Genomic DNA, 20168 nt, shown 5'->3' with positions numbered 1-20168 from the left:
GAAGTGTCCGCTATCTTGTACGTGTGACATCACGGCCACCATATTGGATGACCTTGACTTCAACCACCACTTGGATATAAAATTAATTTAAAATATTTGATAAAAACGCACTAGCGTCATCGCATTCGGAGTCCTTGGTTTGAAACCAATGAATGCACTCATTAAAGAATGACAAGTCTTTCCTCCATGTTGTTCTGAAGCATATTAAGACATATAGGTATTATTCTCAACCACATGATGTCACGACAGCCATGTTGAATTTTCTTGTATATTTGAGTGAGCCGTGTCAATCACCATATTGCTTCATTTGTTACCCATTTAAGTGCACTAGTCAAATCCCTGTAAACTTACCAACTGACATATTGGCTGTCATCTTGAAATTCTTTCAAATTCAGAAAAAAAAATATTATAAAAATAATTGAAAATTTGACCTAGTAACATAATGAGTTGATCATTGGAGTTCTTGGTTGGATTTCTGGCCAGTATAAATGATAAATTAAGATTATTAAAATTAATAAATTGCATTTTTTCCATTACCTTTTGATGAGCACACCAGTAATCCTCACTATGTTCAAGCAACATACAAGGCAACTGTCTGATTAAAGGTAAGACACTAGCAGTAGACATGCTCTAGGCCCAAATTCGGTGTGCCATACGACAATATCAGTGTCAAATACAAGCATGCAGACCTAGCATCCTCAAACCGTGAGACTTTCTTTCTAGATGCTTGGCATCCCTTCCAACCAAGTTACGACGCCAAGAAGCTAAAATGGTTTCTCAATTGTTGCATGCAGCAGTATCAGCAGCAAGAAGTTTACCTTGAGAAAGAATGCTAAGTGTTATAGAGGAGGGAGTGCATATTGGGTCTTTCTACCAAAACCATTAAGTTGCAGCCAGTATAAGAAATATTTTAGGCAAAGATATTATTTGAATTATCATTGTTAAGACCTGTATAACCTAGTTAACCGATGGTAATAAGGATCTACAACTTCAGAGTAGTGGAATGCAGGTGAAATATTAAGATAAATATCATCTAGAAGGAGGTGAAAAAACTAATGTAGTCAGTTGTAGCTATTTAAGCTATATTTAGTTAGTTGTAGCTGTATGTAATTAAATGTGTAGTTTAGTGGCTTCTGGGAGATTAGATAAATAATACTGAAGTGAAAAGTTGGTTAGGTTAAGTCAGCTACTATTACTATAAGTAAAATTTTGTTGAAATATTCAAATTATGAAAGGAAAAAATAAATTATTATTTTTAAGGTAATCCAACTAGGATCTACAAAAAACAAAGATTTTAATAAACAGTGCAAAGCAAATATGTAAGGCAATTGCTGTATGTGTTAAGAAACTTCAAGAGGGTGGGTTTAAAAAGAATGTACAGTGAGCAGTTTTAATCGATAGTTAAATATGATGTAGGTCTAAACAATTTTTTTTAACTTATTTGTTTATATCAAAATTGGAAAAAAAAATTTTATGAGAAATTTTAGTATCACTTTTCTGATTGTATACCTTAATTTTGTTCATTTTGGTTGGAATTACTTTTTAAAGAAAAACTAAAATTGTGGTTGTTGTTGGTATATTATTAAAGAGAAGAATTTTGTCTACACATGGACTTGAAAAATATAAAATTGGTACGTAACTTGAATTTTATTTTTATTATTGAATGGGGTGTTGTTTAAGTGACCCATCCTTGATAGCAAAATTTACAGAAGTTTGTTTTGTGATAAAACTTAATTTATAGGTTATGTTTGTTTTATTGTGGGAGTATGTATTAGAGTATAATACACCTATCAATAAAATAATACAGTTCATTAATGTAAACACCATGAGATTTTTATGATTTTTTTTTCTTTCCAGCCCATGACAGTTTTCAACTTGATTTATTAGGTTTATTAGGTGTTCTTTTGAATTCTAGGTTAGGCATTTGTTCAACACATCATCACGATAGACTAGTATTAGGCCTAACTTTAGTTTACTTATTGTAATCATACAGGTTTTTTTTTTCTTTTCAGAAATGGGTAAAACTACATAATGTATGAGAACGCTGTATGAAAAACTAAATCAAGACAAAAACAAATGTGAAAATTCAAATAAAAAGAGAGGGCCAGAGATAAGAAGAAGCAAAAAAAAAAAAGAATTTGGTAAAGAATTTGTCTGCAAAATCACCAATGGAATATAGATGGAAAGAAACTGAGCGCAAAAGAAAGTACAGACAAAAGATAAAAGAAAGAAGAATCTAGGCCAATTGGCAACACAATTCCAGAGATTGAATCATTTGAATGCCCACAACCTCTTGGAAAGGCTGTCACCAAGTTAAAAGAGTGTTGCCAGACAGGCCACGGAAAAGAACAACAGTGTTATGAAAGCTTGTGAATAAGAGTTCACCTCAAGCGGCAAAATAAAAGCCCTAAACAGAACACCAGAGATTCTAATTCACAAGATAATATCTCAAAGGTCCATGAGCTTTAAAATTCAGGTGATATTAGAAGGCAGGCACTGGGAATTAGGGATGTCAAATCAATTAAAGATCCAACAAGTGGAAAAAGAATCAACATCTAAAAGTGGCATATGAACATGAAAGTACAAGAGGCCTATGGCTATTTAAGATTGATAACATAACATCTGAATAAAGGAAATCAAAATTTTATGAACTAAAGCCTAGAAATATTGACTTAGCTTCTCAAATGCCACACAATTTTTGCATTTTCAAATACCAAACTAGTTTGAATTTTCTAATTTAAGCCATTAGGAGGAAAGACTTTTTTTTTCCCCCTTTCCATGCATTCTGATATTTTGAGGCTTGCACACCCTAATTGATGAAGACTTAAACATGTTGTGTGAGATTTCCTGGAAGCAATGGAAAGATGACTGTCTGTTCTAGCCGGCCTAAGGTTTTTGAAGCAAAAGGAACAATAGAAGAAGCTGTCAATGAGCTACAAAATCAATTTATTAAAATTAAGAAGCACTTCTTTGTAAAGCGATTACACTTGGTAGTGATCACAACTGCCAGGCGTACGAGTAGTGCTCTCGCCCAGTTCTCTACTCCATGTGAACCCAGCTTTAGTATCTTACTCCAACCTAATGTTAAACAAGCCACAAGCAACATTTTGTATTTATTTATTTGAAAATGTAGATGTGTTTGAAAGTGGTTGATTGGCCCAGATATGAACAAGAAAATATTTTTTTCTTTATAGATTCTTAGTTTTAGAAAATAACTTTTACTTTGAAGGCTATGGTAGATAGTAACTATAGAAATACTAGGGTTTTTTTGTAAGTATTAAATTTTTAACAACCTTAATTGTATTTTTAATCAAGTGTACGCCAGACGCATTCCACCCGTGACATTTCATTGTCCACACGTGACAGCATTTGTTCCTAAATTTTGTATCGTTAAATTTCTTAAACTTAATTTGTGATTGCATATTTGTAACAAATAAACATTTATTAATACAGATATGCTGAGTTTATCATTGATTCATTTCCCAACTCACATAGGTTTTCCATAAATCTAACTTTTTCAAGTTCCGTGTTTTTTTTTTGTCCCACATGTGACAATACTTTAATTTAATAAAATAGTCAAAAATATCTATAAAAATAATTAAATATTAGTAACATGTTCAGTATCATATTAAGAACATGGAACATAACAGTTATGGAAAACCTATGTGAGTTGGGAAATGAATCAATGATAAACTCAGCATATCTGTATTAATAAATGTTTATTTGTTACAAATATGCAATCAGAAATTAAGTTTAAGAAATTTAACGATACAAAATTTAGGAACAAATGCTGTCACGTGTGGACAATGAAATGTCACGGGTGGGATGTGTCTGGCATACACTTGATTAAAAATACAATAAAGGTTGTTAAAAATTTTATACTTACAAAAAAAAAAACTATTTCTATACTTACTATCTACCATAGCCTTCAAAGTAAAAGGTATTTTCTAAAACTAAGAATCTATAAAGAAAAAAATATTTTCTTGTTCATATCTGGGCCAGTCAACCTCTTTCAAACACATCTACATTTTCAATAGTTAAAATTTTGGTTGTTAATTTTTGCATTGTTACACATGTGTGAATACCAAAAACATTGTCCAAGTGTCCCACTCGTGACAATGGAATGGCCCATATGCCTTTTCATAACACTTAAACCAAAGAAGCTACTGCCATGTGTTAACATGAAAAATAATACACTATTTTTTGTTGGCACACTTTCTACTAAAAACAAAAGATTTACTTTCGTCATTGTTGCTAGTCATCAAGTTTTGAATGCCTTGTTTTTGTATGATGCTGTAGGTTTTTATTCCCCAACGTAACACTTTAATAATGGAATTTGGCAGTAGTTAACTTTTCATATACATTGCCATTTTTCAAAATTAATATCAAGGTAATCTCAGACTTATGCTTTGACTTTAAAATAAGCAAAACATCAGAACAAAGCTTTTTTCCCATATGAACTCATTGTGTACCTTTCCCAGTGGCTTTTGTGATGGCAATTTCCATACTCGAGTGTTGAGAAATTAAGCTATGTGTAGTATGAACGTGAATATGTCAACAATAACAACTGTTCTGCCAGTCTTATGAAATTCACGTACTTGTTCTTATAGCACCTTCTCCAAATAGTTAGTTCAGACATTTCAACCAAAATATCTCTCTTTGATTTGACATATTTCTCAGCTATTTAAATTGCTCTTCTTTAAGGCTTAATTTTTTGTTATGTTTTTTAAATTTATTTTTTATGTTAAATTTTTACCTGAGGATGTCAATCAAACTGGATTTTGATGTTTACCATTAGCTTTATCAGAATTCATTCAAGTGTTTATACTAAAACACCTGTTACAGCACTAGTTGTTTGACATAGTACGTCAAAATGTCACGGAAATGCATCTTAGCATTATAAATTACATCTCCCGTGCAGTCGTTCCCTCAATTACGATTGTGTAACTCGGACCGCATGCATGACCGATGTTCTCAGCTAGCAGGCGCTCATCACGTGACCACTTAGTGATAGTGAGGGCTAAGCAGGTTCTTTTTCCTCTTGTCATGTTATATTGATAATTTTTAAATACATTTAGTTAAATTTTTATTTATAATTTATTGTATTCCAATAGCTGTCATTAAATCTAGATGGCGTTTGGGGTGAAATTCATCACTGGTGTCAAAGGTTAAGGTCATCTAAGATGGCAGCCAACTAAATTAATCAATTTTCTAAACTCCACTTACTCTGAAGTATTAACATGTAGTCAAATGGATGCCTGCTATTTGATTTAGCAAAAGCCTTTGACACTGTCAATCATAACATATTAATTGATAAACTATCCAACATAGGTTTACGTGACAAATATTTGTCTTGGATTTCAAGCTATCTGAATGATAGAAACATTTGTGTTTTTATTAACAATCAATATTTTTATACATGATATAATTAATGTGCATAATTATTCAACTAGTCTTCTGTTGGCAGACCTTAAAATATACAGAAACTAATTCTTCTACACGATTTGTCAGTTCGGAAAGACATTTTTTTTTCTAGTGTTGAATGATGTAACTCTTAACTTGATCTAAACTATTAAAAAACCACGCCATAACTTTCACTATTAAATACCATCCACTTAGTTAGATTATAACATTTTTAATACATCACCTACGAAATCCATTATGTTAAAGATTTAGGTATCTTTCTCGATTCTAAATTATACTTTCATAATCATTTAGAATTATTTATATCAACTGCTGAGAGAACTATTTTACTTACTAAATATATTACATACAGACCTGCCAACATTCAAATTTAAAAAATCATGAGGTCCTCGATAAAAATTTTCAGGCCCATAAATACAGGTTAGATATAAAAAACAACTGAGAATCTTTAAATTTAAGTGACATACCTGTACATATGTTACATGGTCTCTGCTTCAAAATTTATTTCAACAAATTATAGGTTGCAGATTTAATTTAGTTGAACATAATTTAGCGCTGTTGTGTAGTGATCATGCAGTGCCGCAACTAAAAAAAGATGTAAAATAACATTCTGCTCGTGTAACACTATTATCACTGTTCATAGCAAAATTAATTTTTTTATTGGAGCAATACACTTCACGTGTTAGTTGTATTTTTTTGTAGCGACATGTTTCAAAATGTCTCCTCTTCCACTATGCGAGATAGAAAAATCAGCACGGCACACACTACAAAACGCAAAATAGCTTCCTTTACGTGACTCGAGTATTGATGAAAACTCGTTACTGTAAGCTTTCGTAAAACTTGTTTTGTAACTTTTACAAACAAAATCTTGGGGCCCCAAAAAATCGTGAGGAAACACTATTTTGGCGTGAGGGCGTGAGATGGACCTTAAAATCGTGAGCCTCACACCAAAATCATGAGAGTTGGCAGGTCTGTACATATAATGCATCTATTTGGAATCCACTGTTTTGTTTTGTCTAATTGTATCTAAATTAGAATATGCCTCTATAATTTTGGAATATTATTAGTAAAATGGTAAATTGGATGAAGTGCAAAATAAATTCATCAAAACTGTAAGCCTAAATAAAAATTTAAATAATTATGTAAATCTACACAACCTTCTTGGTTCTTTGTCAACAGGAGAAATATTACATGCCTTAGTTTGTGTAACTGCTATAATAATTATAATCTGAAGCCTATTGCAATAACACCACTGGAATTAAAGTTCCTTCCTTCAAATTGGTACTTAAAAAATACTAATGACATTGTATATAGATACTTAAAAGTATAAAAGTCTCTTATCACTATTGGATTAAAAAAACTAAAAATAGATATATTATTATCCCTGAACTATCACAAAAATAAGTATGATATTGTCTCTTAACTGCAATGTAATGACTATTGAAAAAATAGTCTAGGTTGATTAGCCTGTTCATCTAGTGACTATGTTTTTTTATATTATATTTGTTTTATTCATTACCATATTATCCTTTTTTCAGCATTGTATTTATCTGTTTTATTATCCTTGCTGCATATCTTGTCCTGTAGTGAGAGTCCTGTCTATTTAAAATAGTCCCGGCTTGTACAATTGTTTCTACGTGTATTGTAGTTTTTTGTTGTGCCCATCTCAAAAGTTTTCAAACTGTTGGAGGGCATTTAATGTCATAAATAGAAATAAAATTACTTACATGACATCTTTCTGTTCGCAAACAACTATGTAATAAGTAAATATTTGACAACAGAAATTGGATAGGAACATGAAATGAAAGAGTACTACTGAAATAAATTTACAGGAATATCCTTTAAGTAACAGTTACTGCACAAAAATCAAAATAACCAACATAACAAACGAGACCAAGCCATAAGTTAAAAAAACATGTAAATAAAAAATTATAATTCAGCAGCCTATTTACATTTTTGGTATAGTAGCATACCATACAAATCTGTTAAAAAATTTCCTTGACTTTACCCTCACTCTCACTGTGAAAAATTTCAAATTCCCTGACTTTTCCTTTAATAATATACTTACTTCGCCATTCTCTAAAAATAAAAAAAAATAAAAAATAAAAAAAATCCAATTTACATTATTCCCATAGCTGGCCCAATTCTCTCTCCACTTTTATTTCAAAACATAACCTTGCATACGCCCTTTTATAGTGTGTATGACCATGCACTGTTAAGACCTAATAAACAAAATAAAGGCTTTCAGTGTCTTCATGATGACAGACTGGAGAATGACATATTCCCATGAAATTACTATCACTATAGAATTTACATTACTTTTCCAGATTATCAGGTAAATTCCCTGACCAAACCGAGCTACCTCAAATGTCAACATTGACACTAGCATGGCTGATTGCAAGGGCACAGTTGCTCTTAGTAGTGCTCCAACCACAACTCATTTCTTCAAGTACTTTATTTCAGCACTTTATTATTATTATTATCATCATCATCATCATCATCATTATTCCAATATTTTTAAATCAGTATAAGAAATCAAAGGAGTCTATACTAGTTTTGAATTTTATGTCTTAGTAGTGTAGAATAGGGGCTTTGGCACCTGGCTTCTAGGTGTGGATTGATGAATGTTTAAATTTTTCCTCTGACCACCATATTAGATTGTCACTCACGGCGGCCATCTTGTTTGACCTTGTCCTTGACCCCAGCGTAAATCTTGGATCCACTATTTAGATTTCTTTAACTTTTCACCATTTGGTTTTATTGAACTTTCCGCCATATAGGAATCTAATGCCCCACTCCCTCATGTTGATATTTTCGTTATGGCTGCCATCTTGAAAATCAGTAATTTTTAGCTAGAAAATCAGGAAAACTTTTAAAATTTATAAAAAAATGTAATTAATCAAATTTAAATAAAATATTATTTTTAAAAACCTGTTGCAGTTTAGTTACGGCCACCACCTTGGATTCTAGATTGTTGCAATTTTTCCTTATGGCCGCCATCTTGGAAATCTGTAATTTTTATGCTAGGAAATTAGGAAAATTTTTAAAATTTATGTCAAAATTAATTAATCAATTTCTAGTAATATACTATTTTTAAAACTCACTTATGCACGGAGTCCTTGGTTCAACGCACTTATATACGGAGTCCTTGGTTCGAACCAGGCGAGGGCAAAAATAAAAAATGGCAATGAATCCTTCCTCCACAGAAGATGACAGACTGACCTCCCACCACTAATGCAAAGATATATCGACAGCTAGTATGTTGCCATGGCCGCCATGTTAGTTTAATATTTATTCGTTAGAGAACAATAATTATTTATTACTACTGTGGTGCAATGCCATCTTGAAATTTGGGAGCCATCTTGGAAATTCGTAATTATTTAGCTATAAATTCAGGAAAAATTCCAAAATTCATTCAATAAATTTGCAATTAGTATACTGATTGATTCAATTAGTTCCTGTCCTTGGATCAATCCCTGGGTGATGCAAAAAAAATTTAATTTTATGTAAAAAATATTAATAAATATAAAGTCGTCCTAAAAGCAACTTAAGTTCATCTACCAGCCTCCTATAAGCCTGTATGACCGCCATCTTGAAAATTCATATTAATTAACCTAGAAATTCGTGAAAAACTTTAAAATTCATCAAAAAAATCATTCAATATACTGACTGAATCAATGGATTCCTGTCCTTGCTTCAATCCTTGGTCAATGCAAAAAATATTAATCATATATGGTGCAACATCCTAAAAGAGGCTTAAGTTCCTCATATACCACCTTCCACTAAGCCGACGTGGCCGTCATCTTGGAAAAAGGTATTTGTGGACCTAGAAATTCATTAAAAAAAATTCCAAAATTCATCAAAATATTTACTTATTAAAATTATGATTGGCGCTATATATTTCCCTCCTTGGTTTGAATCTTGGCCAGTGATAAGGGTAACTAAAGCTTAAAATAAATTTTATATTGTTTCCCATTTCCCATTACATTTCGTGGAATTTATTATTCACTATACGAAAAAGAACTCTAGACTACGGTTTTTGTTTTGGAATCACCAATTTGTCTGTGTTTGTCTCCTCATTTGAATGCGTCCCTATGTTTCACGTCCAGAGCTTATGGTATGTTTTTACAGTGTCTTACCTAGTTTGGCCTTCAGGTCGCGTGTCGCCACGTGTTTTGCACCAGCTTCTCTTGCTTGTGTTCTGTTTTCTAGTAAATGTAGCAACTGCGGAATTGCTGCATGCTTACATCAGGGATGCAAGTTCGGTTTTCACATAATCTTAATATTTTGTGCTTACATAACTAGATATATGTTCATGTATTTTCCTATACACACGGGATATGTGTTAATGTCTGACACTGATCTAAATGTGCATTAAACACGGTTATCAATTAGTGTAATTGACTGTGTTAGAGGCTCTGTTACTCTGTTAGTTGGTTGAGAAATCATTTCCGTGTATAATATACAACATATTCTACACTTTGTATTACATTTATGCATTTACTATTTAATATAAATCATAAATTCTATGTACATAACATGTTTATGTATTTATGTCCTTGGGCTGTTATGATTATTTGAGCATTTTGAAAACAAGTCCATTACACCAGGCTATGTCTGCAGTAACCTAATTCTGTATGGTAATATTTCTTTGTGTCATACTTATTATTCTGCCTTGAGAGTTCCTGGGGTTGTTTTGCTGCAGGTTTTTAGACACACAAACTGCTTCTACTTCTCCGTTCTAGCACGAAGCTGTGTTTCAGTTGGTTCCTGTGTTCTAATGTGGTTCACATTTGTAGTCTCTTACGACTTCATGTCCTAATGGGCTGCACAAAGATGGCGCCCAAATTTCAAGATGGCGGGGAGCCACAATAATAATATAAACAATTAATGCACTCTAGCAGGTAAATATTAAACTAACATGGCAGCAGCGCACTCTAGCAGATGAAAACAAGATGGCAGCCATGACTTTATACTAGCTGTTGATATATCTTTGCATTAGTGGTGGGAGGTCGTCTGTTGGTGACTTCCATGGAAGCATTCGTCGCCATTTTTTTTCCTTGCCGGGTTCAAACTGAGGACTCCGTGACAAAAGTTTATTTTTTAAATAGTATTTGATTAATTAATTCTTTTATAAATTTTAAAAATTTTTCCATGTTATCTTGTACAAAAATAATGTATTTTTAAGATGATGGCTGTAACGAAAATTGCAACATTATAAAGTGGGGCATTGATTCCTAGACAACCGAAAGTTCTATAAATGGTGGAATTCAAAATGGCTGAAAGTTCGGGAAAACAAAATGGCGAATCCAAGATAGCCACTGGGGTCAACATCAAGGTCATACAAGATGACCACCATGACATCACAATCCAAGATGGCAGTCGTAAGAAAAATGTAAAAAAATCCCCAATCCACAGCCAGAAGCTAGGTGCCGGAGCCCCTATTCTACACTACTGTCTATAATTATACATCTTAGATTTTCATTTTTGTTTCCAAGATATTATACTGGATTATTTGTAGACGATTAGACAAATTGAATGGGCATGTTGATGTATCCATTTAGAAAATACATATTGAGCATAATTACGTCTTTAGGGGCTCAATTTTTGTTAAAAGTTTTTAAATATTTTTCTTAATTTTGACTGAAATTTTACCTCTAAACCCCTTTAGTTTTTTGTCGCATGTTTTAGAATATTTTTTTATTTGGTCCCTGATGCATCCTTTATCAATGCAAGGCAGTATTAGGTGTAAAGATTGACTTAAGAATTAGTTCTGAACTCATGTTATAAAAATGGAAACAAATAAGAAGTTCATATGCTTTTATAAAACTTCCCTAGGTATAGTTCATTACAATGGTGTACTAAATTGGTTTTAAACTTAATCAGCTTGTGTGAAAAATTAGATGCAAGGAAAAATTAAACACAAACAATAAGAATAAAAATAATCATTTATTAAACAAAAAGTCACTAATCTAAAGTAGCATGCTGTTATGGTAATGGAAATTAGGGAACAATATTAAGAGACAAATTAGAAATTTGAAAAACAAATACAAATTTTTTTTTTCTTTTAATTTTACTCCATTATACCCTTATGTCTTATTTTTCCACAAGCTGTTAAAGAGTTTTTAAGTTAAAGTTGACCTTTTTGCCTATTTGTTTCCATTTTTCTATCTTTGAGTTCAGAACTAATTCTTTAGTCGTTCTTTAAATCTAACACTGCCTTGCATAGATGAAGGATGCATCAGGGACCAAATGTTAATAAAAAGATCAAATCTAAAATAAGTGACAAAAAAGCTACCGGAGTTGCAGATCAAATTTTGGTAAAACTTGAAATATTTTTTTTTTAAATTATAACGTAAAATACTAAACCCCTAGGAACTTATCACTTAATTTGAATTTTCTAAATAGGTCCACCAACACCCATTCAGTTTATCTAACCTTCTACACATCATCCTATATATTATTATTTGATGAAATCACAGGAATAATTTCACAAAATAGAATTAAATTTAATGTTTACATTTAATATTAATAAAGGCATGTTTTCTGCCCCGTAAAATCACCAAAAAAAATTTTTTTTAAGATCATCATAAATATGCCATTTATACAAAAAGCCATTAAAAAAAATTTTTCTTTAAAATTAATGCTCAATTCCACATTTCATGTCATGCTTGATTATAAAAACATCTTTATTTACAAATAAGCAGTTTTGTTCGTGAATTCTTAAGATAAAAGTAAGAACAGTTTTAACACATAATTAAGGAAAAAATAATTATTTAGCAATTACTAACTCATAACAATACTGGAGAAAAGCACTAATTTATTAAGCAGTGCTCCAAGGTTGGTAATTAAGTATTTTTTGTTTAGGGACTATGTATTGAAAAAAGTATGCTCTCATTTTAAGAAATTTTTGTGCAACTATGGATTTCAACCTATAGAACCTCACTTCTATACAAACTTACTGAACATTTGCCAGGTACAACTTTAGATTATCTAAATTTGCTACATTATGCTTCAGCCATTCAATGTTTTAATGAATGAAAGGGCTTACAAATTCTAAAACATACCAAAGAAATTTTTATTATACTACAATTAATTACTAGAAGCCAGAACTTTTTCTGAGTTAAAACGAAAATTGCAGCTAGACATTAAAAAACTTATAATTTATTATTCTCAATTATAACCATTTCAATAAATAAACAATATGATTATCATAGAGATATCAATGATAATTTTTTATCTACTTGAAATGTACCTACTTACCATTAATTTTAATAAAAATAGTAGTGGCAGCACTCACAATTGTACAACCATATTTTGAATATGCTAACTTGTTGCAGCTGCTCCAAGTATATGTTGTCGAGTCATATCTTGAAGTGATGATCCAACACAGGAAAACTGGTTCCTTTCCTCACGATACATTTAGGCTATAAACGCTCCCGGTGATGTTGCACTGAGCAAGTGTGTGGAGTACGTGGCTTGTGACTGCCTACACCTAGCGGGAGGCCCAGGTCTGCCGACCCACGCCTCGAGCCAACTGCTGCATGTGGCACGTCTGGACGTGGTCGGCCAGCGTGTCGGGCCGGAAGTAGCGCTTGCTGCACAGTCGGCACGCCTGCTCTTTCCTCTTGCCTGCATTCTCGCACTCGTAGCGCATGTGCCGGCTCAGGCTGCTGGGCTGTTTGTAGCGGCGCACGCACCACGGGCAGGCGTGCTGCCGCAGTTGTGCCCTTGTGCCCGGGCCTGCGAACACCACGCACCACGGCTGTCGTCACTCGCTGCGCCGTCCACCCACAGCTGCATCCCTAACTACGGGGAAAATTTGCTCGTCCGGCCAAATATCAGTTTTACTTTCCTTTCAGAGACAGGTTCAACTACACCTGTTAGACCAAACTAGAATTTTAAAAATGTGTAGGCTGTAATGCAAATATTTTGTTCTTGAGAGATAAAGAGAGTTATGGTTGGTACTTAAAAAGGTTCTATTTCGATTTAACCGTAAAACATATTTTTCATTTACAGGATATTTTATACCCAACATAATTTTTATAAGACTATCAAAACAATTAAAAAAAAAAATTGTTTGAAGTAAATTTTAAAAAAGTCTCTAAAATATTATTTTCGCTTAAAGTTCCTAATAATCCATGGAAATATTTGACTGTGACTTCAATAATGCTTTAATTTTCAATTTAAAAGAAAATTAAGTAACTTTTGAATGATACAAAAGTAAAAAATTTATCCCAAGATTATTGTCAGGCAACTTTTACTTACCATTACCAAGTTACACGAGTTAGTTCATCTGTTTCAATAATAATATTATATAAAAATTGCATTTTAACTGGTTTTGCACAAGCATGTCAACTTTTAAAAATGTGAGAGCAAATACTAAGATAATAAAAAGGAAAAGGTTTATGACACTAACAGCAGACAGGTCAATGGCCATTTTTTAGTGTGCTCTGTACCACTCAAGTACCTATTTAAACAGTGTCTGTATATTATCATGCTAGAAATGTAATTAAAAACACAGCTAATATCACTGTCACGCCAGCCTTATACTTTATTGATAAACCAACGATTAATAATATAGTGAGCAAGACTGGTTCTAGCCCTATAAATGCATGAAAGGATTAATTATGCCTTATTGTCTCAATAACATCAGATTCACTCATGAGATGAGAATGTGTAGAGAAAATGACTTGGGCAGGGAAAACATAACCTACTGGTGTTATCAGACCACTCAGCCACCATGGCACCCTACAAATATCTTAAAAATAAATTTTATCATAATTCTGAATACACACCATGCTAGTTTGCACTAAATGTCGTAGAGAAACCCCGAAGAACGGACAAAGAAAGATGAATACACAAATACACATAAAATCAGTCAATGTCAAATGTTACATGAAAAGACAGTACAGAGAATCATGGTGAAGGAATTAAAACAATATCACAGCAATGACAAACAATGGACTGATGAGAATTGCCACAAAAAAAACAGCGACTGACAATGCAAGTGTGCATATATAGTTCAGATAATCATTTAAGTATCATCGTAGAGTTCCTCTGCATGTCACTATGTTGTCCAAAGTTGTTTGTATTTACCATTTTTTTTTTGCAACTGTCACATCATCATCAACCCACTGTGTTTAGTCTGTTGTAATAATGTTCTCATTCCTTCTACAGAGTTCTGTGTGCTGTCTTTACATTAAAATTTGACATCAGCTGATTTTAGCTTGTTTTCTGCACCTGTGTGTAATCTTTCTGTGTGTGCTCAAGTTGTCTCTACGAGATAGTGCAAACTAGTGATGGCATGTCCAAAATGATTTCAATCAATCTTCCCAGTTGCAAGAATCATTTCAAACAGATTTAATTAAATGTGTAAGAACAACTTGAGTGAGCCGTATGTTATAAGTCAACATTTTAATAATTCGTTCTGATGGCATGAATAACGACATAATAGATTATACACATACAAACCAAGTTTTTTTTTAAGTTCCCGTACATTATGCTAACTAATCACATGGTCATGATTGAGGTCATAATTGAATATTTGGAAGTTGCCACAAGTTCCGATACATTAAACTTTTGCACAAGTGCAAAATTGTGTAAACGAAACTAATCTGGAAAAAAAAAATCCCTTTTCGCAGTCTACAGGTGTAGGTAGATTTTGAAGTACATATTTTTTCTGGAAACTTCTGAAACAATTAAATAACTAATGTACATAATATCCCATATGTTTTCTTATATTCCAAAATGTTTGATTAAACATTTTTTTCATATTCCATTTTCCAGCTAAAATGTTTCAAATGATTTTAAACTTAATGCATCCACCATTAAATAGCTTAGAACAAATTTCATATACACCTAAGGATAAAATTTTTGACCAAATGTTATTTTTCATCCCTTGCATTAATACTTTATCACATAAAAATTAGCTTTGGACCATGATTTGAATAATAAAATATGGTTAAAATTTTATTTGAACCAATTTGATAATAGCAAGTATTTTTATCATTATGTAACCCTTGTTTTTACAGTAACAGTTTGTTTCATCAAAAACTGTTTGTCAAATATTTTAGATGTTTACTATATTTACAATAATTAATAATGGATCTGATAGTATACATACCTACTAATCAAGTTATGATTTGTCTTAACCCTTGTTACTTCTAAACCTTGCAGTACTGGTAGGTTACATAAAAATTTCCTTAACTACAAATATTTTAGACAATATTTAATAAGTTTAAAATAAATAAGAATGGATTAGATAGTGTATGTGGTTCGGAAGTTATATTTTTTTTAGTCCATCCCTTTATTTTAAACCCCTTGTAGTAACGGTTTGTCAAATAAAAAATTGTTTCAGATCAAAGTTTTAGATATTTATTATTAGATCTATAATTATTACATATTTTACCAGCTACCCAGTTTTAGGAAATTTTTTGTCCTTTTAACCCCGTTTATTTCATCCTTAGCAGTAATGGTTAGATGTACAAAAATAATTACTTCAGACTAAACTTGTAGCAAATATTAAAGATTTACGATAAATGAGAATGAATTTAAGTAAATATTACAGATTTTATTAATTATTTACCATTTTTTTCAACCCCTTGCAGCCATGGTTAGTTTTATTAAAAATTGTTTCAAACAAAAGTTTAAAATAAAAAATATGAGAATTACAAACAATTTGAACAGATTCGATTATTCCCTAGTAAAGAAGTATTTGAACATTATTGTCTTCCAACACTTGTTTTTCTAATCCTTGCATTTTTGGTTAGTTGTATCAAATATTTAGACAAAAATTTTCAGTACTACTCAAGAGTTATAATACATTCAAACAGAAGCAATGTTCATTATACTATAGGAATTATGATTTTTGTTTTTCACAAAACCTTCCCCATTTGTACCCATTTTGTCGTAATTTTCCCATTAACAAACTCTATGAAGTTTTCGATTACTAGATTTAATGTATCAGTTTGGAAATGATTGGTTTAATTTTCGAAAATTGTGTCCATAAAAATGTGATAGATATATATATACACACACTTGAATTGACGAGTGTTTCAGGGTCTATGGACCGTGACGAAATCTGACTAACTGGCTGAGCACTACTTCAGCACCACCTAGCATGTGAACCCCATCTAAAAATTCTGTTTTGGTTGCATCCATAACAGATTCCCTGGCACGGGATTGACAGCAAAACCCTGTTATGATGGCTCAGCTGCCATCCATAAGCATACAGCTGTTAATGTAGTTCTCGGTGGTAATTGCCATGTTCCACTCCATGTAGATAAATTCTCTCCAGCTATATCAAATTTTAATTTTAAAAGATATTTGGTGTATCTGCTGTTAAGACACCGACATACCTAAACATGTGGGTATTAACATTCAGCTTCACCAATTATGTTGGAATACTGTAATTTCATTCAGATTTTTTTTACTATGAGCAATGAAAAATTCTTCCAACGTTCCACTATGAAGCATTGCATTAGGTTTTATAGAAACTGTTAACAAAAATATTTTTTCAGGGTAATTCCAATAATTAAAAATCTTACCAATTGCCAAACTTCATGTTATGAGCTTCCACAGCTTGATAACACCAAATATCAAGTCTCATTTTTGAAATTTCTTTATAAAAATGTTTTAACTTCACAAAAAAAATTCAACATGGCTGGTGAACCTAGGACTTTTAGATAATTCCCATTTCTGAAATCATTTAATATTTATATTAAGCACTGTTAAAACTAATGGACATTTAATGGCTTAGCAAAATTAAAATATGCAATGCATACTTTGAAGAAATTTGCAGCCAAAGTTAGTAAGTACCCCCAGAGACCACTCCGAATTATGGCAACTTTTCTACTTTTTAAAAATATTGGTTTACATCCTCCATAACTCAAATGCAAATTATTACCAAAACCACAGTGGACTCCCATCTTAATGGAGACATCAAAATATGTAGCACTTGTGCAAGCATATAAATTAATTACCCTGTACTATTTAATCCAGAGGTCTTATAACTGTTACTTGTCTTTGAAATGTAGAAGTGATGCCAGAAAACCTAGGTGTGCCTAGAGGTAGAGGGATGAAGGGAAATGAAATGTTAAAAATGATATGAAATGTATTTTGCATATAAAATGAACAGAATGTGTATTCCTATCATTCTTGTTCAATTGTTAAAATTGTGTAGCTAAGGATCGAACAGATGGTTTGTGAGATGTAATTTTCTGTAAATATTCATCCTTGAACAAATTATTACAAAGAGAGAATGTTAAAAAAAAATTGTACATTCCAATTCATCAATTTTCACCAACAATTTTGCTGCAAATTGCCAGTAGACAATACTAGGAAAACTACCTGCAAAATCATTATGGTGTATCCACATCATCTCAGATTATGTTTAAGGGGGAAAAATGCACGTCCCCAAATACAGATACATTTCCTCTGCACCAACTGCAAATTATGCATATGAAAACAGCTGGTTTTATAGTTTTAATTCCCAAAAATTACAAGTCAGTACTAAAGTTATACACAAAAAATAATAATGTACTAAGTACAGGGAGTATGATTTCACAGTAAAATTATTTTGAATTTTAGTTTGTAATTAACAGCTAATGTGTTATAAATTTTTTAAAAAAATGTACTGCCTTTTGCCTGGGTTGACACAAAATTATTAAAACATTACATCATATAAATTTCAATTGCTTTTAAGTGACTTGCTGTGACTCTTCATATGAAAATATGATTTATTGATTTAATTTTTTGTCTGTAGACACATGCAATAAAGAAAATTAATGCTAAATTACAATAAAATAACTACTAGAACTAATGGCATTTTACTAGAGCTGTCGCAAACCGTATGTATTCGTTACTGAGTAACGGGTGTGCCGTCTATATACGAGTAACGAAACATTACACACGGCTGCATTTCGTTACTTACATTTTTCGTATGTTTCACGCATGCGCGCGCATATTCGATGAATTTACGTTACAAAGAACGATGTTTGTTTATTAAGTAAAGTATAATTTGAAAATTCATCGTCCAAGTTTTATACTGTTTATTAAAGGTGTAGACAAAGTTTGAGATTGGAACAGAAACAACGTAAGAAAGTATTTTTTACAAATTAGAAATATGTATGTTTTGGTTTTTTATTATCGCGAATTATCACGTTTTTTTATTATCTTAAAAGAGATAATATAATAAAGCCGCTCTAATGATATTTAATTGTTTCTTGGTTAACAAAAACTGTTAATTATCAAATATTGTTAATTGTATATATTCTATTTATTATTATTTACGCGACGTCATACTGTACGCGTACGCAATACGACTCGATTCGTTGCATGTTATGCGGTATCAGAAGTAACGAGTAACGATACGATAGTAACGAATACTTATTGTTATAGTAACGAATACATACGGGTACGCTTTTTTTCATTACTTTTACACCTCTACATTTTACAGCAACATGTGGCTGCATGAAAAAGTTAATTTTATGATAGTTAGATACCTTTAAAAAAATACTGGTTAGTTGGCTGTTCATTCAACATATCACAATACTTAACAATTTACAAGTAGTGAGTACTTGCCAATGAAGTTACAATTCTGCAATCATGTAAAATTTTATATCCTGGTTTCCAAAATTTTGTACAAAAAAACTTATTTTCTTGTGTTCCTCTCTTTCTGTACCTGCACTATAATATATTATGGCTGTAAGGTACATACATTCTTGTATGTTACATTCTTCAGTTTGGGATGCTGTAATAAGGTTCTTCTGTATTTTCAGCTGAAGAAGGCACCACCTTTCACTGTGATGCAAATGACAAGAGGCTACATTTGTAAGAAATCCACACGCTGATAAGATATGTCCAGTAAGCAATAGCTTACTTATCTTTAATGTCCAAAGGCAGCTTGGCTTACCATGTTTTTGTCCAGATAATGTGCACTATTACCAAATTTTTCTTTATAAAAATGATTCCCAATGGCTACACTGGGATGTACAAGCTCTAGTGCATCATATTTTAATGCCACCACCAGAGTAACAATGCCACATGGTCATCTGGAGGAAGCTAAATAAGGGGAAGTGAAAAATCCTTAAGCACTGCTGAGATTTTAAAATGCAAGAGTTTATGGGTGGTTTGACAATTTCGGCTTCAAGAAAAGTTATGGGGTTCTGAAAATTTTATACAGCCCTGCATGCAAGGTAAAATTATTTTGACAATGAAAATTGCAACATTACAGTATCCAATGACCATCAATGATAATTTAAAAAAAAAAAAAAAAAAAAGCAAAATCAGACTGCCAAACAAGTATTTATTAAGTACTCCATCCCCAATATTCTGTTTCAAGAAAATGCAACGCTGAAATTCTTTAAAACTTGAATACTAACATCACTCATCAGTCCCTTTTATTGTTACAGAAGTAAATATAGAACTGAATTTAGGACTAAATATTGTAACTTACTTAGTGGCAAAAAAATATATATTAATGAATTAGCAGCCCAAGCATCATTATTACAAATGGTATAAGTCTAACCTTTATTAAGGAGGATTTATTTTAACTTGTAAATTTGGTTTACTGTGTTATCCATTATTTTATTCCATCATAATGAATATGTAATGAAATGATTGCAGAATATAAATAAAATGAAGCTGTATTAAAGATTGTAAATTTAAAAAGCTGTAGTGTGTCCTAAGTCACAATAATCAAGAACAAATATTGTTTTCAACACTCTACAAAAAAATTATAT

The 20168-nt window shown here is 31.8% G+C and overlaps 1 protein-coding gene across 49 annotated transcripts in view; it reads right to left on the bottom strand.

Annotated features, from left to right (window-relative positions):
- The window catches only part of LOC134534196 (longitudinals lacking protein-like), a 287153-nt gene that overhangs the window by 248129 nt on the left and 18856 nt on the right, over nt 1-20168 (bottom strand). Inside the window, exon 5 of one of the 49 annotated variants that reach the window (XR_010075451.1) lies at nt 12688-13167. The exons of 46 other annotated variants lie outside the window; for them this stretch is intronic. Coding sequence is in view for 1 of the 3 variants with exons in the window: in XM_063372394.1 (XP_063228464.1) it covers nt 12920-13167 (248 nt within the window). In the remaining 2 variants the exon portion in view is untranslated. Of the gene's footprint in view, nt 1-11478; nt 13168-20168 lie in introns of those variants that run through there. 2 more of the 49 variants (XR_010075452.1, XM_063372394.1) reach the window with 2 other exon arrangements.

The sequence above is a fragment of the Bacillus rossius genome, chromosome 7, assembly GCF_032445375.1.
Source record: "Bacillus rossius redtenbacheri isolate Brsri chromosome 7, Brsri_v3, whole genome shotgun sequence".
NCBI classification, from domain to species: domain Eukaryota; kingdom Metazoa; phylum Arthropoda; class Insecta; order Phasmatodea; family Bacillidae; genus Bacillus; species Bacillus rossius.
This window is presented reverse-complemented; position numbering and strand designations above follow the sequence as displayed.